A 24,607-nucleotide genomic window follows, 5' to 3' on the forward strand; every position below is an offset into this window, starting at 1 on the left:
AAAAGTCTGTTGTGTCAATTGACATTATTTGCTTGTTACAGATATAGAAGCTGGTGAGTACCACACACTTGTTACTTATGCCCTGCGAGAAATAGAAGTAATTTCTTTTTTCCATAACTGTAATTGTGTTCTGATGGTGTCTATTAGTCAGCACCAGAGGCAGATCGAGGAGAAATAAGTGTGGCACATTCGTAGAAATTGTAAAGAGTCTAGTTCTGGCGTTGCATCTGCTTATGATGGCTTATGATGTTTGTTCTAACCACAGTCTTAGTTTGCATCATATGACGTACTATTTTAGGCTGTCACTGTGTATTAACACTAGTGATGTTTCCTATTACAGACAGTGTTTTAGTTTTAAGAACCTCTTATGTCTTCATACCTATCAAAAGGTTTCATTTGTGTACCAGTCTTCTGGATTTTTTCTAGCACCTTTGAATGGCAGATATATTACTATTAACGATGCTCTTGACAACAATTATAACTCTCCTCGTTCATGTTACGACATGTGTTACAAAAAAATGACCACGCAATTCATAGTAGCGAAGCCAGAATGCGGGATATGTGTCCCACCAGCCTTTCACCTGATGATGGCAGCAGACTGTGTGAAAACAGCACAATAAATTGCAAGCGCCATTGTTTCTCTGACACATGCATATTAATTTACTGAATGATATTTGCTCACGACTGCAGACAAAAAGTGCAAAGTTAACAGTATGAAGGAGAAATGAAATGTACATTCACTAACAAGCCAATCATGTAGCTGTGGCATCCAGATGTGGTTAATATTGTCAACGAACATCAGAATTGGGGGAAAATGTGATCTTAATTATTTTGAACCTGACATGATTATAGGTGCTTAGCTGTGTTTACTGAAATATATATTTGATTGAAGTGGTTTACAGAGACTGCACAGACTTGTTCGATCTGTCAGAAAGGCTACAGCAGAAGAACACATCTGATTACACTTCTGTCACCCAGGAACAGAAAGCTAAGGCTCACCAAAACTGGACATTTAAAGACTAGAAAAATGTCTGAATTGATGAGACTCAATCTTTGCTGAGACACACAGATGGTAGGATCAGAATTTGGTGCAAACAGCCTGATCTATAACCCAAACAGTCCAGGATGGAGTGGGTGGAATTGTGTTTTCAAGCAATAATCCTTTCTTGAATGGCACAGCGTATTTAAGTGTTGTTGCTGACTATTTGCATCTCGTCTTGCACACTATTTCCACATCTTCTAATGGCTACACGGTCCTTCAGAATAGATCAGTAGGTTTTTTTTGCAGTGATGCATCCATCAGGTACAGTAGTAGTGGGCCTTGGGATTGCTATGATCTTGAAGCCCATACACTTATCACCCCTGTGCTTCACTCTGAACATACAACAGTCCACGTGTTGAGCTGCTTTGTGTCTTCTCCACATGGTAACTCTCCCGGATGTGTGACAATTATGTAATTTTTATTTTATTACTATAACCTCTTCAGTAAATCCCTCTGTCTCTTGCTCCTACTTTTTCTTTATTTATTCTTTATAGTCATTTTATTTTCATTAAGCATAACCTGTTTATTTGGGTGTTTTATTTCTTTTTTTATTGCACTTTATTGTCATTGTGTATTTGACGTATGTGAAGTTTATTGCCATAAAATCCGGATTAAAGATGAGTTCATACTCGGTACAGTGTGAACTTCAATACCCACAATTCATTTGGGCATTAGGTTAACGTTGACGTGTAATACCGGCATTAGAATTAGCACTAGCATAAGGTTCTAAGAAAATTATAGATTTCTTTAAATCTTTACATCTGGTGTTTGTAACAGCAGAGAATGCTGTAGTTTAGAGCTAAAGTGAAATTTATGTGTTTACATGAATTCCGCTGCCATCAGTGAGATTCATCCTGACTGCTGTGGAGGGTTTGATAAAGTGGACTTTAGTAAGGTAAACACGTCTAATAAACACGTCTAACACACACGTTTAATACACACGTCTAATACACACGTCTAATACACACGTTTAATACACGCGTTTAATACACAGGTCTAATACACACGTCTAGTACACACGTCTAATACACACGTCTAATAAACACGTCTAATAAACACGTCTAATACACACTTCTAATACACATGTCTAATAAACACGTTTAATATACACGTCTAATAAACACGTCTAATAAACGCGTCTAATACACGCGTCTAATACATGTCTAATACACAAGTCTAATACACACGTCTAATAAACACGTCTAATAAACACGGCTAATACACACGTCTAATACAAACGTCTAATAAACGCCTAATACACACGTCTAGTACACACGTCTAATTCACACGTCTAGTACAAACGTCTAGTACACACGTCTAATACACACGTCTAGTAAACACGCCTAATACACACGTCTGATACACAAGTCTAGTACACACGTCTAATACACACGTCTAATACACAGGTCTAGTGTACACGTCTAATACACACGTCTAGTACACACGTCTAGTAAAGATATTTTATATATTTTTTTTTTATACAACTGAGCAATTGAGGGTTGAGATTGTGTATGAAGCCGCCCGGAGACTGTGATGACAGTCAGTCAGCTGTATGGTCTGGTCTTTATCAGCAATCAGGTATGTGATGAACTCAGAGTTTACACTGACCCATTAGTTCCTCAGGTGCTCTCGGTTGCACTATTATAAACTGTTGTAGAAAGGACATTGAGGATGGGTTCCCATCTGAGCCTGGTTCCACTCAAGTTTTCTTCCTCATATCATCTCAGGGAGTTTTTCCTTGCCGCCGTCGCCTCCGGCTTGCTCATTAGGGATAGGGATAGATATATAGTATTTTAAATTTTAAGTTAATCTTTTTTAAATTAATTTTAAACTTTAATTGTACATTCACTTATTTATTTTTATCCTTATTTTTTCTTCTTCTTTTTATTATATGTTTATTTCTTTTTCTCTCTCTTCTGTTTCCATACTTCTGTAAAGCTGCTTTGAGACAATGGGAAATTGTTAAAAGCGCTATACAAATAAATTGAGGGTTAAGAGCCCAGGTCCACCAAGCTGGATCCCAGGTCCACCAAGCTGCCACTGTTTGGCCGCACCTAAAAGCCTTAAATTTTCTCAAAAATCGGCCGTGCGCCTAATAATACGGTGCGCCTTATGTGTGCACTGAGTTCCAAAAATCTGTAAAAATGTTGTTGTTTGGCAAGCGCCCCGCTTGATTGACTGTCGGACAATTTCCCGCTGACACAGGGTACGTAATACGTACGTAATACGTGCACTATGTACGCTGGCAGCAATAAACCAATCAGAGAACATTACGTAATACGTACAGTACGTACGCTTACCTCCGCCATGCCTCCGGTAGGTATACTACCGGTATGTTGCAAAACATTTGTTTCTTCCTAACCATTATGCGCTCCACACTCCAGTCCAGTGGGTGGCAGTAAATGCACCTTAAGTTGGTTTGCCATCCGCCAATAAAAATCAGAAGAAGAAGAAGACAACATTTGTTTGTCTAAGGACCCCCGAAAACGGCACCAGTGAAGAGACGTGCTTACGAGGCACAATTCAACTACAGGCTATCAGTTACGCAGTTGAAAATGGGAATAGAGCAGCTGCGAAAGAATTCAACATCAATGAATCTATGGTTCGGAAGTGGAGGAAGCAAGAAAATGAACTGCGCCAAGTTAAGAAGACACAGTAGATGAGGACTTTGATTGATTTGTGGGAGAAGATTGATTAAAAAATAATGTGTGTGTATTGTTAAATAGTAGAATAAAGTTCAACTAAACTCACTGTTTTGCTTCCGTTACCTTTTTTTTGTAGACCGTATGTTTTAGCATGCGCCTTATAATACGGTGCGCCTTATGTATGGGTTAAGTACAGAAATAGACCACATAATTGAGACTCTTATAATTCGGTGCGCTTTATAGTGTGGAAAATACGGTATATAAAAAAAGAAGAGATAATGTTAGTTGCTCTGGGTATGGGCGTCTGCTAAATGCTGGAAATGTAAAAGTGCTCGCATTTGATCTGTTGAACTAATTGTTGATACTTGTGTAATAATTATTTGTTTATTACAATGTTTGTTTGGATCAATTTATGAATTGAATCTGTTTGTCTGCATGTTATTGATAATTAAATAGAAATTCTGCAGGCATTCAACCAACATTCAACATTCTTCAGATATTATGCGTCCAACACGCATAATACCATGCGTATTAAGCGTCCATCACATTGTGGCATATGCATAAAAATCATATTTGATGCTGTAACACAATTAGTCACTGGTGGTCTGATCTTTTCTTCTCTTTTGTTTTTTTCAGGCAGACATGTTTGTGCTGAATGAGATAATGAAGTACATTGATCTGAGAGGGCCCAGCTTCTGCTTGGCTGTAATCACCATCATCTTCAACCCAGTCTTCTGGAACATGGTAAGGGATTGTAGGGATATGTTTTGGCTAATTTAAAAATGTTAGTTTAGGACTTTTGAGGTTTGTTTCTTTTGTATTATAATAAATAACTCAACTAGAACATAAATAATAAAGATTGGTTGAGGTTCAGTGGCAGAACCTCAAACCAGTGATGTCATATGGGATTATCAGGACTGTCAAGCATTAAACATGCAACTTAGCAAAATCAAGGCTTATTATGTTAAGGCTTATTCAGCAATTTGTCTGCTTTCATACACAGTCATTCTTTAGTCTGTTTTTCTGCTTCAGATTCCTTTGGTTCACTGTTTTAAACTGTCACCTTGTAAATTGGACAAAACAAGCGGATTAAACTAAGCAGCATGAGCACCAACCACAGCCCTAAAGGGTCCCAAAAGAACAAAATGCTTTATATATATATATATATATATATATATATATATATATATATATATATATATATATATATATATATACATACGTATATATCGTCGCTGTCGGACGGAAACCTCGTATGTCCAAATTTTGTCAGTTTCATATTTTTTCACATATTGATGCTATTGGTCAGTCCCCACTTGGGTCTGTTATTTTTGAAGTCTTGAAAATAGCTTGAGCGCAAATCTCATAACTCCATTGGACACTTCAACTGTCCACCTCTTCCTCACTCCGTGGGAGAGCTTCGCGGCATATTTCTCCTCAAGAAGAGTCGCAATGAATCAACACGTCTTCAGAGGTAAATGTCTTCAAAACACTGGGATCAAAGAAAAAAAAATCTTGACCCCGCTAGTTCTTGTGCTCGTCTGAGGACAGGAATTTAGCGCAAGACAATCCACTGCAACGCGGACTAAACCCTGTGCACTGCAGATAAGGTACGGCGTTTTTTTAATTTCCTGAAAAATACGAGGATTCCGCCCGACAGCAACGATATATATATATACACGTATATATATACGTATATATACGTGTATATATATATATATCGTCGCTGTTGGGCGGAAAAATCTTATGTCCAAATTTGGTCAATTTCATGTTTTTTCACATATCGATGCTATTGGTCAGTCCCCACGTGGGTCTGTTATTTTTACAAGTTATTAACCAATCTAAAGTCTTGAAAATAGCTTGAACGCAAATCTCTTAACTCCATTGGACACTTCAACTGTCTGAGAAATCTCGTAACTCCACCTCTTCTTCACTCTGCGGGAGAGCTGCGCGGCATATTTCTTCTCAAGATTAAGAGTCGCAACGAATCAACACGTCTTAAAGTGATATCTAAAGTGATTTTCGTGGGGCTCAAAAAATATCTTTGACCCCCGCTAGTTCTGGTGCTCATCTGAGGACAGGAATTTAGCGCAAGACAATCCACTGCAACGCGGACTAAACAGTGTGCATTGTAGATAAGATAGGATTGTATCTTACAATGTCAAGGTAAACCGTTATGTTCAACAAGTAGCTGCCTTTGCCGTCATGCTCATCACTTTAAGCAAGCTGGCTGGCTTTTTGCCTCGTTATTATATGTAAACATGCCGTATAACGTAGTGAAACGATAATTTGAACTTTATTAATTTTATTTTTTGGGTGAACTATACCTGGAACTATGATGTTTATCTGTGTTATTGATGTATTTTAAATATCTATTTATTACTGCTTATTATACATGTTCATTGACGTTTAAAAATTTTTTTTTTTTACAATATAATATTTTAATTAAATTGAATGTTTTGAATACCACTATTAAATTATTGTTTTTATTGGCACTGTGCATGTAAAACACTGTTTTTTGGACACTAACAAGTGAAAATAGTTAGGTTAGATACATTTGAGTAGGTCTGTTTTGTTAAAAATCGATAGCTGTAATGCTTCTGTGCAGAAAGAAACCCGTGAGCCACGAAGGTAAGTTTGCGAGCAGATTAGACTAATTTCCACCTATTAAACAGCCTAATCAGCTTATCGTGTTTTGTATTGCATCACTTATAGCTCTTAAACCTTTAAAATAGAGTTTAGGAAGATGTATGTAACTACAGTCATTAGCTTTGGTTAACAATTGAAGCCTTTTCTCTTGTCAAAAGGCTCAACGTGACCGCAGACTTTACTGAACACTGCTGGCAGCAGCAACGTTGATTCTTATCAGTGACAGCATAATCTCATATCTCCCTGCTCCCAAGTCATAAAGCTTGTATCTCCGATAAAACGTGACTTTGGGAAAAGTTGTGTTAATGTTGGTACACAACAGTATATGATAGCAATATAAAGTATAATAACAACTTTAACGATACAATGTTTAATAACTCAAAAATATATGGCGTTTTTTAATTTCCTGAAAAATAATGGTTTTGGAGATACGAGGATTCCGCCTGACGGCGACGATATATATATATATATATATATATATATATATATATATATATATAAAGCATTTTGTTCTTTTGGGACCCTTTAGGGCTGTGGTTGGTGCTCATATAGTATATTTATATATATATATATATATATATATATATATACATATATATGTATATATATATATATATATATATATACGTATATATATATGGGAGTTGCCTAGTTAAAACGCAAACAACTGTTGAATTCAATGTGCATTAACACATTCTTTAAAAAGATTTTTTATTATTTTTGGTAATGTTTAAGGTATTATTAAGTATCCTACTTTGACTTCAAAGCTACAGTACTCATTCAGTTATTGATCTGTGCACTTACGTATTTTAGGTTGCCAGATGGGAACACAGAACACGAGGACTGACACGCTTGTTCAAAAGCCCGTATGTGGCCTGCTACAGCCTGGGTGTTGTCATTCTACTTCTCAATGTTTACCGCAGTCACAGGTAATACAAACAGCTCACTTAGCAGTGAAACTTAGACTCCACAGACTTCAAACTTAGACAAACATAGATTTCACAATAGTGTGGCAGAAATCATGGGTGTTAACACTGGTGTGTATATTGTAGATAATATTGTGATAGGTTTATCTATACATGGCTGACAGCTTAAGAGACAAAACAACTTAATGTTAGTAAGGTGGGGGGGGACAGCATTCTTTCAAGATTATCACTCAGTTAGTATTTGTCGTGGAGAGCAATTTCTAACACATCATGCTAAAATCTTCTGTTCAGTTGAGTTGAGATCTGGTGACTTTGAAGGTCATTGCATATTATTTACATCATTATTGAGTTGTAGCGATTTTGGCTCGCAAAAAAAAGCAAGGTAAATATTTCTAAGTAATTATAACGTGTTATAGTGACTCCTAAATATTTTAACCTAAGTTGAAATTGACGGTAATGGAATTAACGTTACACTTATTTGGTCTGTTCGTCCGGTGAACAGGCCGTGTAACCTTTATTAATTCTATGAGGGCGGTATCTTCCCTTTTACTTTATACCGTAATTTTAATTAAATTTACTTAATAGAGCATGTAGTTCAGACCAGATGTTGCAGGTACCTTACGTTTGTGAGCGATACTCAGAGACAATCATTTGTGGAACAAAAATATGGCGTTTAATGAATGAGACAAACACAACATAAAACTAACTACACAAACAAACAAAAGAAATAGAGAAAAAAAAATGAAAAGAGAGGAACATGTATTCCATTCTGCTAATAGGTGAGTGTTATTATGCAGATATACTATGCAGTTAGGAAGGACATAATACATAATACATAATGTTTTTCTTACTGCATTGAGATTAAAAATATAAAAGTATTTTCCACAATCAGGAAACACAAAATGCTCAAAATGTACATAGTTTAACTATGTACATTTTGAGCATTTTGTGTTTCCTGATTGTGGAAAATACTTTTATATTTTTAATCTCAATGCAGTAAGAAAAACACATAGATAGGTACCTGTACATTACTGAAATACATTATATGGTTCATAGTATGGACCCTTGACCATCTCTCTCTCTCTCTCTCACACACACACACACACACACACTTTTTGAACATCCTATTCCAGATATAGTCCTCATTTTTCCTACACTCTTCTAATTATCCAATATTGTGGCAGTGTAAAAAACAGAATTGACCAGATTCTGGTCAAAAGCTTCAGTTAATGTTTACAACACATCAGACTGAAGAAGTGTGATAAGAAAAAAAATGTCTCGTTGATAAGAAAGGAAAATAGCCAGATTAGTTTGAGCTGACACGAAGGATATAGTGAAATACTGAAATACTGAAAAAAGCACTCTTTACAATCACGGTGAGTCAAAAAGCATGTCACCATGCACAGAACTTCATACTTTGGGTTAGATGGGCTACACAAGCTGAAGACCAGTCAGACAAGAACAGAAATCTGAACCTATCATGGGAACAGACTTACAAAGTGGACAGTTGAAGATTAGGAGTTCTTTTCTTTTCCTTTTCTTGTCATCATGCTGATTTAAGATGATATTTGTCTGTTTTTTATCTGTTTTTGGCAAATTCTAATATTTCTAATTTTCCTGTTTTGAGGCTTACCAATGCTTTATATATATATAAAAAGTGTTTGCCCCGTTCTGATTTTTTTCACACAGGGCCATGTAGGTTTGGATTTTGTTTTTCCTTAATAATAAAAACCTTCATTTAAAAATTACATGTTGTGTTTACTTGAGTTATCTTTGACTAATATTTAAACTTGTTTGATGATCTGAAACAGTAAAGTGTGACAAACATGTAAAAAAATAGAAAACCACACTGTGTATATATCTGTTCTTGATATAGCAAACTGTTGGGGTGGCTTATCTTCAACAATTATTATGGGCACAGATATTCCCCATCCTCTTCTTGGCCTTTTGGTATTTCTGAGCTGACCATAGCATTCCTTCTTTGTACATAATGTACCAAAGAGTTTATATGCCCATGCTTAATGTTTTTGCTGCCTTTCTGGTGGGGTTGATTTAATTTTCAGCCACTTGATGGCTTATGGTGTTTCTCTGGCAGTGATGGTTCATTTTTCACACCATATTTACTGTAGAGGAACTTGGATGAAGAAAATCCTGTGGAATATTGCCCAAGTAACAGATAGGACATTTCTGTACTGATTAGTGCCTTTTATTCATTCAGGTCTCTAACACTGCAACATTTTGTGGACTGGATTTTAGCCAACATTGTTGACCCAGAAAACCAGATTTATTGATATGACTATATTTATTGACGATGGGACTGCTGACAAAATCAGATAGGCATCTCTTATCTGCTCATATTTAGCCAAATACTTTAAACTGTATCCAACTGAGCTGTATTTCATTTCAACTGAAATGAAAGCAAAACCATTTTTTTTGCATGTAAGTATTAAAAAAGGCAATTTGGTTTAAGAGTATTAGTTTAGATTCTTAGATTAGGACATTGGATGTACATTTGATAAATCTGCACATGATTTTTGGAGAAATGTTTGCCAGATGTCAGTTCTGTGTTGTGTAGGTTATCTAATAGAACACTTACACATGTATATAAATGGTTAATTTACAACACAAAGTAATTCTGATTTCCTTGTGCATGCCTAATGTCTTTATATGTCTCTATATGTCATTAGATGGTTTATGCGTACAAGCCTTTGCACTGAAGTAAGATTTCATGATTTATAAAGATGATCCACTGAAGCTATTCATAGCCCTGACTTCTCAGATATACAGTGATACATTGCAGGCTTATGGTTTGTGTGACTGGTGTCTTATGCTGTGGAGTGCATCTGGGTTTGAGTAGCTATTTGTTAGCTTGCACAGGTATTTAGGTATTCACTGAGACTCTTCTCTGTGCTGACAACTAGGTGGTGGGATGCACTTCTGTAAGATGTTAGAACAGCCGAGACACTGGCTTTCTTCAAACCTACCTCTTCCTGAAACACTTAAAGTTGCACTTGTTTTATTTTAATTTTTTTTCTTTTTGCTTGTTTTTCTCCCAATGGAGTTTTAGATAGATGGTATTCTTAGTCTGCGATCTAGTGAACCAATATCGTTGTATTCATTGATAGAGACTTTGAGGGCCGCTCTGGATAAGTGCGTGTGCCCAGTGCCATAAATGTAAGTGTTCTGTGTGCAAATACAGACCTTGAGACAATGTATTTATACAGATATTGCAGTCAATTGATTAGTAAAACTAAGCCATTGCTTAGTACCATTGCTTTTGTAACCAAGGTTACCAGAGTACACATATAAATAATATTATTAATATAATAACATACTAAAGTATGTTCAAAACGATTGAAAACTACTTAAAATAAGTATATTCATAAAAAGAAAATATTCATTTTCTACAAATATATATATCTACTTGTTATTATTGTGACCAATCGCAAGCAGTTTTTGAACTGAGCATGAGCCAATGAGAGCGCAGAATGTAGCGGAGTGGAGAAAATTGGTTTCCGGTTTTTGCACGAGGTGTGCTCGTGAAGTTAGAGGCAGCTCTCGCTGGCGTGCATGGATGCTGGAGGGGCGCGGTGTTTGCTAACGCTCGGGGAAATAGAAACACGGAAATAACCTTTGTTTGATGTGCTTTATCGATGGATTGATGTAAGTGAAGTGCCGCATTTTATTTTCCATTTGTTGTGAGTGATTTTGATATTGTAATTTGTGTGAGATGGATCTTTAACTTGTAAGGTATAAAACTTTATGTTGATATTCAGATACTTTACCAGCGACAGAGAGTTGTTAAAGTATTTACAAAGTGTATTTTCGATTAAAAGGGTTAAAGAAAAGGATTTAAATCGGATGTGCTGTAGCCGCAGCATTCTGGAATTTTCTGTGAGTTAACGAGCTCCTTGGTAAGTCAATTTGCCCTGTTAATCATCAATTAAATCATTATTATTGGTTAAGTGGAAAAAGCAAGAGAAATTGAGTTTGTGAGTGAGTTTGCATATATAAAAAAGTGAAATGCTGTATTTGGTACATAACAGCTAATTGTGTGTTCAAGTATATTAAGAGAAGTTGTTAGCCATATGATTAATGTGCTATGTTGGGGAAAAATTGTCAGACATTGCATATAAAGAAAATATTCTTTATTTCAAAGGATACATGTGTATAAATTCAGAATACTCAAATTCTGTAAAATTGAGTGATGAACAGTGATTGAGAACTTTATTGAATGTTGTTACAATGAAGATATTCATGATATTTTCATGACCTTGTTTGTTCAAGGTCAGGTTTTTTTTTCTCTCTTTGTTGTTTTCTTGTTTTGATGTTCTGAGGCCTGTGCTCTGGATTTGTCCCGGCCTTCCAGTGGTTTTGAGGAGGGTATGGACTGGCGAGCCTCCCTTGAGTTTGTTCTTGGATTTTCTGTGGAAACACAAGTTTTTCTGAACTCTGCGAATGGTAGGAAATCGAATAACTCTTCTTTTTATTTTTTGTCCCTCTTTTGGATGGAGACACATTTTTCCCCTCATCGACAGTGAAAAGACATTTATATCTTTATGCAAACTATTTGAGAGACTGTTTTCTTTGAAAGACTGAGAAATTGAAAGTTTAGAGATCACAGGACATTTTATTTCATTGAGAAGTGTCAGATTGTTTTTGTGTTGACAAGTGTGATCTATATTGTTTTAGTTTTTGATACTTGAATATTTATTTTTCTTTTTGCTGAATCAAACCATAAGTTATAGTGAACGAACAAAGACTTTACCGTGTTGAAGATCAATGGGAAAATCTCATGAAACCGGTTAAAACACAAAAGTAATAGCAAAATTTAGAAATAAGAATTTCATTTGTGAAATTTTTTTTCCCATATTAATTTTTTATTTTTTTATTTTATTTTTTCCTTTGCTTTCATTATTTCACATTCATTCAACTCACCTTTTGAATGCTGTTAAATAAAAACACATTGTATGTTCAATCAACCCGTTCCTCGAGTCCATTCACTGTTGTTGTTGCATCTTTCTCCGTAGCGTACCTATTCTTCTGAAACACTGGTCCATAGATTGGCATGTAACAAGTTAATTATTTATATCATCTACGAGTCATTAGCCTGAGAGTAAGCGTTACACTTTCTCATAAAGAAAGGAGTTTTTAATTTTTTATAATAGTTTCCGTTCACTCCTCATACTCATGGCCACTTTTTTCAAAGACAAATTAAGTGTTTGTGTGGAACGTATAAGTGAATATTTCCAAAGCAGTTGACTGTAGTATCAGATTGAGGACCTGTTAGATAACTGCATCCAAAGTTTGGTTTAACTAACTACTTTTAAGTTAACTATACAATTTTCTGCTAGTATTACAGTTGCGATGAAGGATCAACCTAAGCTGGAGCTGCTGGACAGAGTGCAAGTGTATTACATGGGCACAGCTCTCGTGCTAGTCGGCTCACTGTTTGTGATCAGTAGCTTCCTCGCCCTGGGCTTCACTGGAACGTTCCTTGGTAGGTTCCTCGTTTTCACATTCAAATCATGAAAGTTTTTTTTTCCACATAATCTAATCTTGCAGTCACTGTTTAATATTCTCATACTAATACATTATTGTTTTTCTGTAAATAGCGATTAGTATGTGAATATTTCCACATACACTCATCATGATCTGTAAAACACTGACTAAAATATTAAATCCAACTATGAAATTTTAAAATGCACAACTTGCTGATCATTAATAAATGAATTAATTGTGCACTATTTGTGGTTTTTGTAATAATGGCTTGTGATGCTGAGGATCTATTTGCAAGCTTTATTAACAAACTCGTGGTACAACAGGCAAGGGTCAAAACCAGCAAAAAACAGCAATGTAGGAGAGACAGAAATCGTAGTCAGAATACGGGCAGAAAGTCAGGGCAGGCGGCAAACAATCAACAAACAGGGAAACAGAACAAAGTAATAAACTTGGAAATCACAGGAAAGAGAACGCTCAGACTGACAGCCATGGCAAATCAAGACTTCTCAAATGAGGTCAAGTTCAAGTGCAACTTTATAGGAAGTGGTTGATTGGCAGCAGGTGCCAATCAGTGCCGGTGAGAGGATTATGGGAGATGTCCGGAAACTGTTAGTACTTGGGGGAAGGTTCCCTCTGGTGGCGATAGGAGGGAGAGGCAGGTGCTTCAATCATGACAGAATCCCCCTCCCCCCCCCCCCCCCCATCTGGATGGATGGTCTCAGTGGAACTCGGCGGTGAGTGACGGGTCAAGGACGTCTCTCGCCCTTACCCAGGAGCGTTCCTCAGGGCCGTACCCCTCCCAATCGACCAGATATTCGAGATGACCTCCCCGGCATCTGGAGTCAAGTAGGGTGCGGACCTGGTAAGCCTCCTCGCCGTCGACCAGCAGGGGCAGCGGACCTTATGGATCAGTGGCCCCCGCCCGGTCCCCTCTCGGGTAGTCGGCGGGTTTCAGTAGCGAGGCATGGAAAGTGGGAGAGATACGGTACGTTGGAGGCAACGCCAAGCGGTATGACACAGGGTTTATACATTTGGTGATCTTGAACGGTCCCACATACCTAGGGCTGAGATTTTTGCAGGGTAGGCGGAGACGGATGTCTTGGGTTGAGAGCCAGACCCACTGACCGGGTTGGTAATCAGGGTGTGTTCTACGGTGCTTGCCGTCTTGGCCTTTCTGCCTTCTGATTGCTCTCTGTAGCTGGTGATGCGATTCGTTCCAGGTCTCCTCACTTCTACGGAACCAGTTGTCTACTGCTGGTAGGTCAGAGGGCTCCCTGGACCACGGGAACAGGGTTGGCTGGTATGAGTATGCACTGAAAAGGGGTGATGCCAGTGGCCGGTTTGATGAGCGAGTTTTGAGCGTACTCAGCCCACATGAGGTACCTGGTCCACTCGGCTTGGTTGTTTTGGCAGTAGGAGCGGAGGAAGCGTAGGATAGGTGGGATAGGTAATGGCTGCAGCAGGCCGGCCAGGAGTTGATGTGATGTTTTGGAGGTGTTACAGATGGTGCAGTTCTTGACGAAGTTCCTGGCATCTTCAGGTAGCGAGGGCCACCAAAACTTCAAAACGGAGCTGGGCGAGGTGTCCAGCAGTTCGAGGAGGGTGGAACATAGGTCTTCGGGCACATGCGTCTTGGTGGGAGGACAGTCCTCAGGAGGCAGAGACAGAGCATTAGCTTGGGAGATCTCCGTCATAGTGTCCCACTGAATCGGGGCGACGACCTGAGTTTCAGGGATAATGGTTTCCGTAATAGTGTCCTGGTCCTCATTGTACAGACGAGAGAGTCTGTCAGCTTTAGTGTTTTTGGATCTTGGTCTGTAAATGACCGTAAACTGGAAACGGGTGAAAAACATGGCCAATTGTGCTTGGTGGCGGTTCATTCGTTTGGCGGAGCGTAAATATTCCAGATATTTGTGTTCAGTGAGGACTGTAAACGGGTGTTGAACGCCCTCTAGCCAGTGCCACCACTCCTCGAATGCAGTCTTCATGGCCGATAATTCGTGGTTCCCCACATCGTAGTTGCGCTCCATGGGCGAGAGTTTTCGGGAAAAGTACGCACATGGATACATCTTATTAGCTGGACCCTGACGCTGAGAAAGAACCACCCCGATTTCGGTATTGGAGGTGTCAACTTTGACGATAAACGGCCGGGTAGGATCAGGGTGATGGAGAATGGGAGTGAACCTCTCCTTCAGTAGCTGGAAGGCCCTGATGGTCTCGGGTGACCAGGTGAGACGAGACTGTGTCTTTTTGGACATGGACGTAAGAGGTGCGGCTATAGTGCTGAACCGGCGGTGAAGTGGCGGTAAAAATTCGCAAACCCAAGGAAACATTGCAATTCCTTGATGGTTTGAGGTTGAGGCCAGTTCACCACCGCTTGTACCTTTTGAATCGTCCATGGCGACCCCCTTGGCAGAGATGACGTAACCCAAGAACGATGTTGAGGTCTTGAAACTCACACTTCTCGGCCTTAGCATAAAGTCGGTGTTGGATCAAATGTTTCAGCACGGCCCTCACGTGTCGAATGTGTTCTGATAGCATCTCCGAGTAAACGAGAATGTCGTCAATGTTGACAATAACCCTGCGGTCCAGCATGTCACGGAAAACATCGTTAATAAAGGCCTGGAACACGGACGGACTATTAGAAAGGCTGAACGGCATGACCAAGTATTCATAGTGTCCAGACTGGGTAGAAAAGGCGGTTTTCCATTCATCTCCCTCTATTTTGCGGATGAGGTTGTACGCGCTGTGCAGATCCAGCTTCGTGAAGTACTTGGTTCTAGGGCTGATGGCACGAGGGGGAGAGGGTAGCGAAACTTCACGGTGATCTCATTCAAAGCGCAATAGTCAATGCATGGTCGAAGCCCTCCGTCCTTCGGTGAGGCAGGTCGAGGCATTGAGGCACGAGGCAGGTGCTTCAATCATGACAGTTTTCCTCATTCTTAGAAAAGGGGTTCATCAAAGTTTCTTAAACGTTCAATGGATAATTAAGGGTTAAGGGCTTAAACATTTCTGTTTAGAACCTTTTAAAATAAGAACATTTGGATTTTTGAGTTTTGATTCCACCAAATTATTAACATTCTAGAAATGGTAGTATATATTTAACTACAGATTTTATAAATAGATGTCATTGTTATAATGCAAATTACTACAGAAATATTACATTACATTCCAAACCATTCCGAATTTTTCTTAAATTAGCATCTCTACATGTGTGCCAGCCGTTCCATTTACAGTGTCTGCTGAATTCCAACACAGGCACACCTTGTTCTGTTTAATGATATACTGATTATGTTATCAATTTAACTAAATCTTATTAAAATAGGAAAAGTGTAAAAAAACACTTGTCATCACTATCAATATTGCTAGTAGTACCGCAAAAAGAGTAATTAGAGAATTAACAAAATACATAACTATTGACCGTGCCAAAAGAGTTGAAAAGAAAAGTTTAAAAAAGGAAAAGAAGGGTTTAAATTCTGGCTTTACTGTCAGAGGGATAGAGTAAGCGTCAGGTTACTTCCATCCTTAAAATTTCAAGGACAGTGTTCATAAGAACAAGGTCAAGCTCTAGACATTGGAGACAACAAAGCTACATACAGGCAAAGGGTGAAAATGAATGTCCACTGACTGGACTGACTGCCAACTCATTCAAATATCACTCAACAACCGTAGGAAGACGTCAAGTAACCTGCAAAATGAATGGCAAATGATAACTGGGGTGAAGTGCATGGAAAGGACGGTTCAAAACAGGCTCCTAGAAGCAGGGATGAAGCCATGCAAAGCCCTTCATAAATGAAAAGCAAAGAAGAGCCAGGCTAAGGTTTGCTGTCTCCACCATCAGACGTGGACTTAGGTGGCTTTTAATGCATTTTCATAATTGTATAGTGCCTATTATGCCTTATTAATGCTTAATGTTTTTAATATGTTTATTCAAGATTATTCATAAGATTTTCCCCATAACATGTATGCACATTATGTTTATCATGTCAATATTCCATAGATGGAAGAAAGATGTTCTAGCAACTAAAATGGGGTCCAGATTTTGAGTGTTTTTTAATTACAACACTAAGATTCTCAGCTGTAGTCTGTGCAATTGTGATGAGAGGACCTAGGCTGTGATTATGTTCAATTAAAGCTAGATAATATTTGTACAGCTAAATTAATTACACAGTTGAATTGAAGATGGCAGATTTCCTCCAAACAGCATTTAAACATGCCAAATAAATGATGCACTACTTGTTCTTTCACTTACACATGTTGACTTGACCAAGGTTTAGGAAAGATCATGGAACAGTTAAATGGGGCTGTGTGTCCATGTCGTGGACTATGTTCTATTTTGAAACACGGAATGATTTTGTTTTTGACAGGAGATTATTTCGGTATCCTGATGGAGCAGAAGGTGACTGGCTTCCCCTTTGACTTCATGGATAACCCAATGTACTGGGGAAGTACTGCCAACTACCTAGGCCTTGCCTTAATGTGAGTCCTGTGAGATTATTTGCGCCTGTGCTGTCTGTTTCTGGGGGAAAAATATAATGTAGAATCCTGCACATACATATTCCATCCATATTCATCTTGAATTATTGGTCTATTTAGAATTGCACAAAGGGGTGCTGCTGAGCTGTCAGTGGAGTAACACATTTTATTAGAGACTTCTGCAGATTTGTTTTTTATTGATATCTTTTAGCACAAATTGGATTACCTTTTTCAGCATATTTCCCCATTGTCTACACATTTTTTTGCACCCTGGACATCTTAACATGACCAGTAAAATCACCTAAACTGTGCTACAACAACCCAACAAATGAGACCTTCTTCACAGGTAGGGACCCTGGAGTTGGGAATTTTCGCCTTTACCCCACGTTCCACTGAGAATCTCTGAGAGAAGTCACATATCTGGCTGAAATTACTCTATACATCTAAACAAGTCAGCATTCAAACAATGTGCGTTACATTGCTGACCTTGGCCATCTGATGGCATCAAACATCAACTCATTGTATGCAGATGATTTTTTTACTGGTCTATGCATCTGATCTGGTATCTGGAATAGACAAGACACTGGGCTATCTTGTCCATTCTTGATGTATTCAGCTCGTCTCTGGTTATAAAGTATATTTTCAGTAGAGTGACATCCCGTCAACAGAGCTGCTTTGCAACAGTTTGACATGCCCTTTGAAATAGGATTTACGTACCTTGGTATTCACGTAACGTGTACGTTCTCAGTTCTGTTTTCTGCACTTTATCAACTTTACGTGATGCAATTAATGATTATTTTTTCATCAATTCTCAACTTCCTGCCTTAGTGAATGTGTAAAACATATCACGTACCTACATGTGGTTACGATGGCAACAATGGCAGGAAATCTCTGAGCAACTGCCTTGCTTGGTTGCTAAGCAGCTGTTGCTAAAGCGACTGGCCCTTGGCCTCCCAAACCCTGCTCCAGTGGCCTCTTTTGCTTTTATTCTCTGCATCTTTCATTTTTTTTGCAGTGTTTTCTTTCCACTTTCAGTCTAACCTATGTTCATGCGTCAGAGAACCCAGGAGTTTGAAAGGATTATAGCTAACCACACATAACAACCTACTTTAATAGAATAAAGCCACTTGATATAAAACATTATAGAGCATGGTGATATTCAGATTCTGCCCTGGCCATATGATATGTTTTGATAGGGCTTGTGCTCCCAGCTCATTTGAGTCACACACTTCTCAGTGGACCATTGGCTGTCCTTCTGTGTTCACAGAAATTACACATACTGGTCAGTCAGCAAGGCGGTGGGTGTCTGTGGCAGTGTGTGCAAGCAGCTTGAATTCTTGCTTGAGAACAAGAACAAGACAACAAAACAGACATGTTTCATTCAATTAACCTACTTCTTTCATTTTTCTCCAAGGGCGTGATGATAGGCATTTTTGTCAGAGGGTGTCTTACTCAGACAGGAAGACTGAGATATGCGGCACAAAATCATCTTTTTCTCCTTTGGCTGAAATCAGAAAAAGCAGAAAATGTTATGATTATATTAAACTAATGTTAAACACAAGATTGTGTACTGTTAGCTAGGTAGAACTGATAGATTTGTAATTCAGATTAATCAACTTTCTGTATTTACCTGGGATGAGAGTGGGAAGAATGGGCAGTGCTTTCAGTATTGTCTTAATATTGAAGAGTTCAAAGACTTTTTTGTCTTGTTTTTGGAGTCTTGGTTTCATCAGACTATAGACTCTCATTTCAGTTGGTCTAATGGTCCCTTGGGTACCTTTTGGTAAACTTTAAATAAAAAAATCATGTGACTTTTTTCAGGATGTTTTCACTAAATCCTGAATAGGAGTAAAATTTTCTTGAAATCTAGTGACTGCAAAGGCCATAGCATATAACTTACATTATTTACATCTAATCATGCCTGACTGTTTCTGGATCAGGCTCACTAAACTTTATTGATGATGTAACTCATACTAAAGAAAAATTAGCTTTGATTTGTCAAAGCCACTCAAATTACACTAGGCTTACTTAGTCATAGGCTCTTATTTGGTTGAAAGTGGGAGAACTATTTTGATGAAATACACTAGGACGGTCACCATGATTGACAGGTGAGGGTAATGTTATTCCTTCCACCTATACATCAGGGAGAGTTATGTTCTCTCCGAATTTGCATGAATTTCTTAACAAAAATACGGTTGTAGAGTTGAACTATTTCTGTTCTTACTAACAAGAATAAATTAGATTGTTTGTTTTATTGTGTCCTTGCTTTTAACTGAGACATTTAACGCAATATACCATAAATTTTAAAGCTTGGTGTTTAAAAACTTTATAAACACTGTTTTTAATGGGCAACTATTGTCTACTTATAATGTCTGTATATTATTTGAATTAAAATGTACAAATCTTCTCCTATGATTACATAACCGATAATTTAAGTAGCGTCTACGGGTTGTGTGTTTGTTACCTTCTTTTCTTGTCATCAGCCACAAAATCTAATTATCTAGTCATGGCTCTATGCTATGTTGTCCATTGTTTTTCAGAATTATAATAAGTTACTAATGAAAGGAGGTGAAAGCATTTTTTTTAAATTCAGTGCTCTAGATATGATGTAGATCTGAAGATGTAGAGATCTGGCTCTGTGTGTGATTTGAATGTCTGTCCTCTAAAGGAAGCAAATGACAGCTTGAGAAATCATGTGATCATCTGCAGCTCAGCTCTACACATGCTGTTGTTCTGTTTACAGCACTGAGTCATCATCCCGCTGCCCTGGTATTTCACTGCATGAAGCTTTGCAGTGGTTATAGTCTTCTTGAGGTCAGAACAAATTCTACTTTAGTACTGATGGGCCAAAGGAGAACACTGCCATGAAACCATAAAGATTTGAGCCTTGTCTTGTGTGGGCTTTGTTGAATCTCTGAGTCTATGTACCACTGTAGACTAATCTTCATGAATTTTAATCGGTTAAATACAGCTCATTAAAGATTAAGGGAAATCTTGTTTGGGGCACTCTGTACTCGTACTGCACCATATTCTTCTGCCTGATTTATGCGTTGTGATGCTGCCATATGATTGGTGGATTTTTACCTGCAGTTGTACAGGTGTTGCTAATAAAATGGATGGTGTGTGTATGTATGTTTGTTAGAAAGGCAAGTCCTGTAGGAGTTCTCCTCACCGCAGTTGTGGCATTGTGCTACAAAGTGGCCATCGCATACGAGGGGTAAGATTATTTTACAAAGTTTTACATTATAATTGAACTGTTAAAAGAACTGTTATTAGTCGTTTAAAGACTATTTTTGTCAATAATGCAGGAAGTAATGATGAAGAAAAGAAAAAAAGAAAAAAGATGAAGCTAAAAACTCAAACAAAAACAGATTTTGGTCTTCCCTTGTACATAGACATGGGGTCAGAAAAACAGAACTAATGCACACAAAATAACAAAAGAAGCTCATTAGCAGTCTGGTCTCAGTGTGCGGCCAAAATAATGATGAGTAACGTTTCTCTCTCTCGTGCTCTCTCTGTTTCTCTCTCTGTCTCTCTCTGTGTCTCTGTGTGTGTGTGTCTCTCTCTCTCTCTCTCTGTGTCTTTTTCTGTGTCTCTCTCTGTCTCTTTCCTTCTCTCTGTGTCTCTCTCTCTCTCTCTCTCTCTCTCTCTCTCTCTCTCTCTCTCTCTCTCTCTCTCTCTCTCTCTCTCTCTCTCTCTCTCTCTCTCTCTCTCAGGTTCAGGTAATTATGTGATCAGTTGTGAGCATTGTTAGTTCATGCTCGTGTGCCTTGTTTACACATAGGAATCATTCCGTGCATGGAGCAGGCTGGTACAATACAATGGTGCTCGAGATTTATAACCTCTGCACTCCCTACTTGTGTTTATTCTGTTGAATTCGCAGACCATTCACTGAGAACATCTATCAGCAAAGGAGCCTGTCCTGCAAACGCAAATAATTCTTGAGTGTGTTTGCTTAAGGATCACAGCAGAGCCCCAGACTGGCCAGACTCCACTCTAAATGTACCTGTTTATGAAAAAGTGGCAGTGACGAATTACTACAATTCCAAATACAGTATATTCTGTTAATTATTCAGTGGTTTGGGTAAATAAATATCAGTTTGTCAATTGTGTATAACATTATGTATAAATTGTCTTGTAACATTATAAATTATAAGTAAGGCATGTCACCTCCTTACACTTCAACTTCATATTGTCTTTACTCATTCACATACTTTACACATGTTAAACAATATGAAGTATAATTAGGAACAAAGCAATTTGTTGGCTCATTTGCCTTTAAATTATGTTTTACTGCACATTACTCAACAAAAGTAAGTGTCACAGATCCTGGAGAGTCATTTCCCAAATGCCATCTATGGAAAGTCAACAAATCAGATTTTTCCTGTGCACAGCAAGTGCTGCATCATGGCTGAGTGCACAAACCCACTCATTTTATGGCTGACTGCATTGTACATTGCACACTTGTTCATTACGATCACATTGTCCTTCGTTCAGTATCTGTGTTACACTGTTTGTTTATCAGATGAACTTCCTATATTAAGGTTTTTCTGAACTCAACTTTACACTGTAGAGGATGAATTTTTCCCAGTTTTACTGTACAATAAAACCAGCCTTAAATTTTCTGGTGAATTGTTTTATTTATTATTTTTTTATATTTTGTATTTAAAATTTAAACCTACCTTTTTACAAATAGAGTATTTTTGCATAGTATTTTTTGCACACACACACTGAAAACAAACCTGTTTCCTGTGTAATGGAAGGCTGCTTATTTTAATCATTCATTTGGCAGATGCTGAGTGAAAGGAGACAAAATTATACAGTAAAGCCGAGAGGCACAATAATGCACTACAGAATACTGTGCTGGGGGCACTTTTCACATTTCTGCTTATGTAATATAGCGGAGCAGCTAAGCAAACATTTATATGGTTGTATATTTGAATTGACTGTAGACCGGTCAGCCTCCTCTGATCTCATTCAAGTGTTTCAGCCTGCAGATCCTCTGCCAACAGGATGTTTTTTGTTTTTCACATCATTCTGTGAACTGTTGTTTTTAAAAATCCCAGAATTTTCCATTTCTGAAGTACTCAAACCAGCCCATTTGTCACCACCACCACAGTTAAAGTCACATGGATTTCTTTGTTCTGATGTTTGATGTAAATATTCTGTGAAGCTCCTGACCTGTATCTGCCGGTTATTTGTGCATTTCACTGCTGCCACATGATTCTCTTATTAGATAACTACACAAATGTGTATGTATAATGTGTAACTATGTATGTGTTCCTAGTAAAGTGGATGGTGAGTGTATATTCTGTATACAGGTGCTCGTAAGAAGTACAAGTACTCTCCTGTGAAATGCAAATAAAGAGTGTTTTATACATGTGTGCATGTAAGTATGTATATTTTATATCCATAAAACACAATGGTTTAGTTATGGTTGCGTTTTCTGAAATGTCAATAGATGGTAGCTGACAGGACATAGTGAGAGTTTAAGTTAACCTTAAGTTTATTTTGGGTTAAAATAATGTTTGATATATGAGGGATTTGGGTTGTCAGGCTTTAAAATGGTGAGTGCAAAGCCTGCTTCAGGAGGAAGCCGGAGGATCAGCTGCAACAGAATAATATCAGGGAAGTGTGGAAAGGCCTAAGAGCCAACTCCGGCCGCAAGACGTGTAGGTGAATTAAATCAACCTTTTCTTCAATAGGTGTGATCAGTCACACCCTTCACTCTCCAACCAGCCATTTCATCTCTATGTCACTGTTTTTACTCTTAACAGTTTCCCCGCTCCCAATTCCTGGCTTCTGCAGGACTTTTAACTAGCAACCACCTCCCTCTGAAATTAAAATTTTATTTGTCACATACAAAATCACACACGGTACGACTGTCCAAAAAAAAGGCCAATAGTAGGGAAAAGAACATATTAGCAGAAACAGGTAGTAATGTGCATGAGTACGGATATAAAAGGAAACGGTATATGGACATACTGTATATAAATGTTAAAGTACAGGATGTGCATGTGTGCAGTGTGTCTGGCTATGGTAGTGAAGGTTGTGGCAGTCTTGATAAGTCTAGACAGGGGTCCAGGCTCTAGCATCTACATGTGTTCACCAGCCATCTAGATAGCCTCTGGTGTTCGCCAAGGTTGAGGGCTCAAATGGCCTGTGGGAAGAAGCTGCTCCTCATTCTCTCTGTGTTTGCCTTCAATGTGCAGAAGCTTCCCTGAGTGACCAGGTTAGAGATGAACTCAGGAGAATAAAAGTGAGGAAGGCTGCAGGTCCAGACGGCATCAGATCCAGCCTCCTTAATTCCTGTGCAGATCAGCTATGTAGGATAGTGGAGTATATCATCTTCACCATGAGCCTGAAACTGGAAAGATTGCCACAGCTATGAAAACATCTTGCATGGTTCAGGTGCCCAAGACACCTGATAAAAGGTGTTCTTGTTCATCTCCACCATCTACTGAGCCCATCAATGGATCTGCACAAGTTCGTATACCAGCCTGGCATTGCAATGGATAATGCTGTCAACTTCCTCTGGACAATCACCTGGACAAGCAGTTTTTGCTTTCAACTGCTTTCAACACTATACAGCCTGTGATTCTGAGAAAAGCTGGTTTGGGCCAACATCTTGCATCCTGGACTACTGCAGTACAGGGAACGGTACTGGTTCATTTACATTTCACACTCTATACTGCAGACTTCAGCTGCCTGTCACCTCCAGCAGTTCTCTCATGACTCTTTAATTGTCAAATTGTCAGCCTTGTCACTGAGGAGGAGGGTGTTGAGTGCAAAGAACTGATCCAGAATGGTCTCATCTTATCTCGTCTTATCTTGTTTTGTCTTGTCTTAATGCATGTGGCAGTGTAAGATTACACGCTCTACTTATCACTACTCATTACTCATTACTAACCAATTGTAAAGGAATTTTAATTTTCTGTTTCACAATAAAATAACAATAAATCACTCATGAAAACTTGCTTGCTAGACACTTCTTAGTATAATTACAGTCATGCCTTGTTAGTGCTAATGAATATTGTGTATATGCAAGCAGATGTGACTACAATTAGAACAAATAATTGATATGTGTATATATGCAGATATATTTGAGTTGCACTGCAGTATCCAGATAACTGTGATTTTACCCTGTTTAAAGAAAATCTCAAGGCAGGATACAGTGCCAACCCATCGCAGGGCGCACACACACACTCATTCACTCACGCAATCACGCACTACGGACAATTTTCCAGAGATGCCAATCAACCTACCATGCATGTCTTTGGACTGGGGGAGGAAACCGGAGTACCCGGAGGAAACCCCCGTATCCTGCCTTGATGCCCAATGACGCCTGAGATAGGCTCCCCATGACC

General features: G+C 38.4%; 1 protein-coding gene across 3 annotated transcripts; it reads left to right on the forward strand.

Annotated features, from left to right (window-relative positions):
* Positions 1-1,707: 1,707 nt before the first annotated feature.
* pemt (phosphatidylethanolamine N-methyltransferase) lies at positions 1,708-21,864 on the forward strand. Of its 3 annotated transcripts, none has more exons than XM_060863842.1 (7): positions 1,708-1,937; positions 4,324-4,431; positions 7,150-7,265; positions 12,617-12,762; positions 17,132-17,243; positions 20,383-20,457; positions 21,124-21,864. In XM_060863842.1, exons 1-7 carry the CDS (start codon positions 1,866-1,868, stop codon positions 21,176-21,178), a joined length of 684 nt encoding a protein of 227 aa, XP_060719825.1. In that variant the 5' UTR covers positions 1,708-1,865; the 3' UTR covers positions 21,179-21,864. The 3 variants fall into 3 exon arrangements, with proteins under 3 accessions (XP_060719825.1, XP_060719827.1, XP_060719828.1); XM_060863844.1 differs by lacking the exon at positions 1,708-1,937 and adding an exon at positions 2,561-2,620; XM_060863845.1 differs by lacking the exon at positions 1,708-1,937 and adding an exon at positions 3,270-3,748.
* Positions 21,865-24,607: the final 2,743 nt, after the last annotated feature.

Source organism: Tachysurus vachellii, chromosome 2 (assembly GCF_030014155.1).
Source record: "Tachysurus vachellii isolate PV-2020 chromosome 2, HZAU_Pvac_v1, whole genome shotgun sequence".
NCBI lineage: Eukaryota > Metazoa > Chordata > Actinopteri > Siluriformes > Bagridae > Tachysurus > Tachysurus vachellii.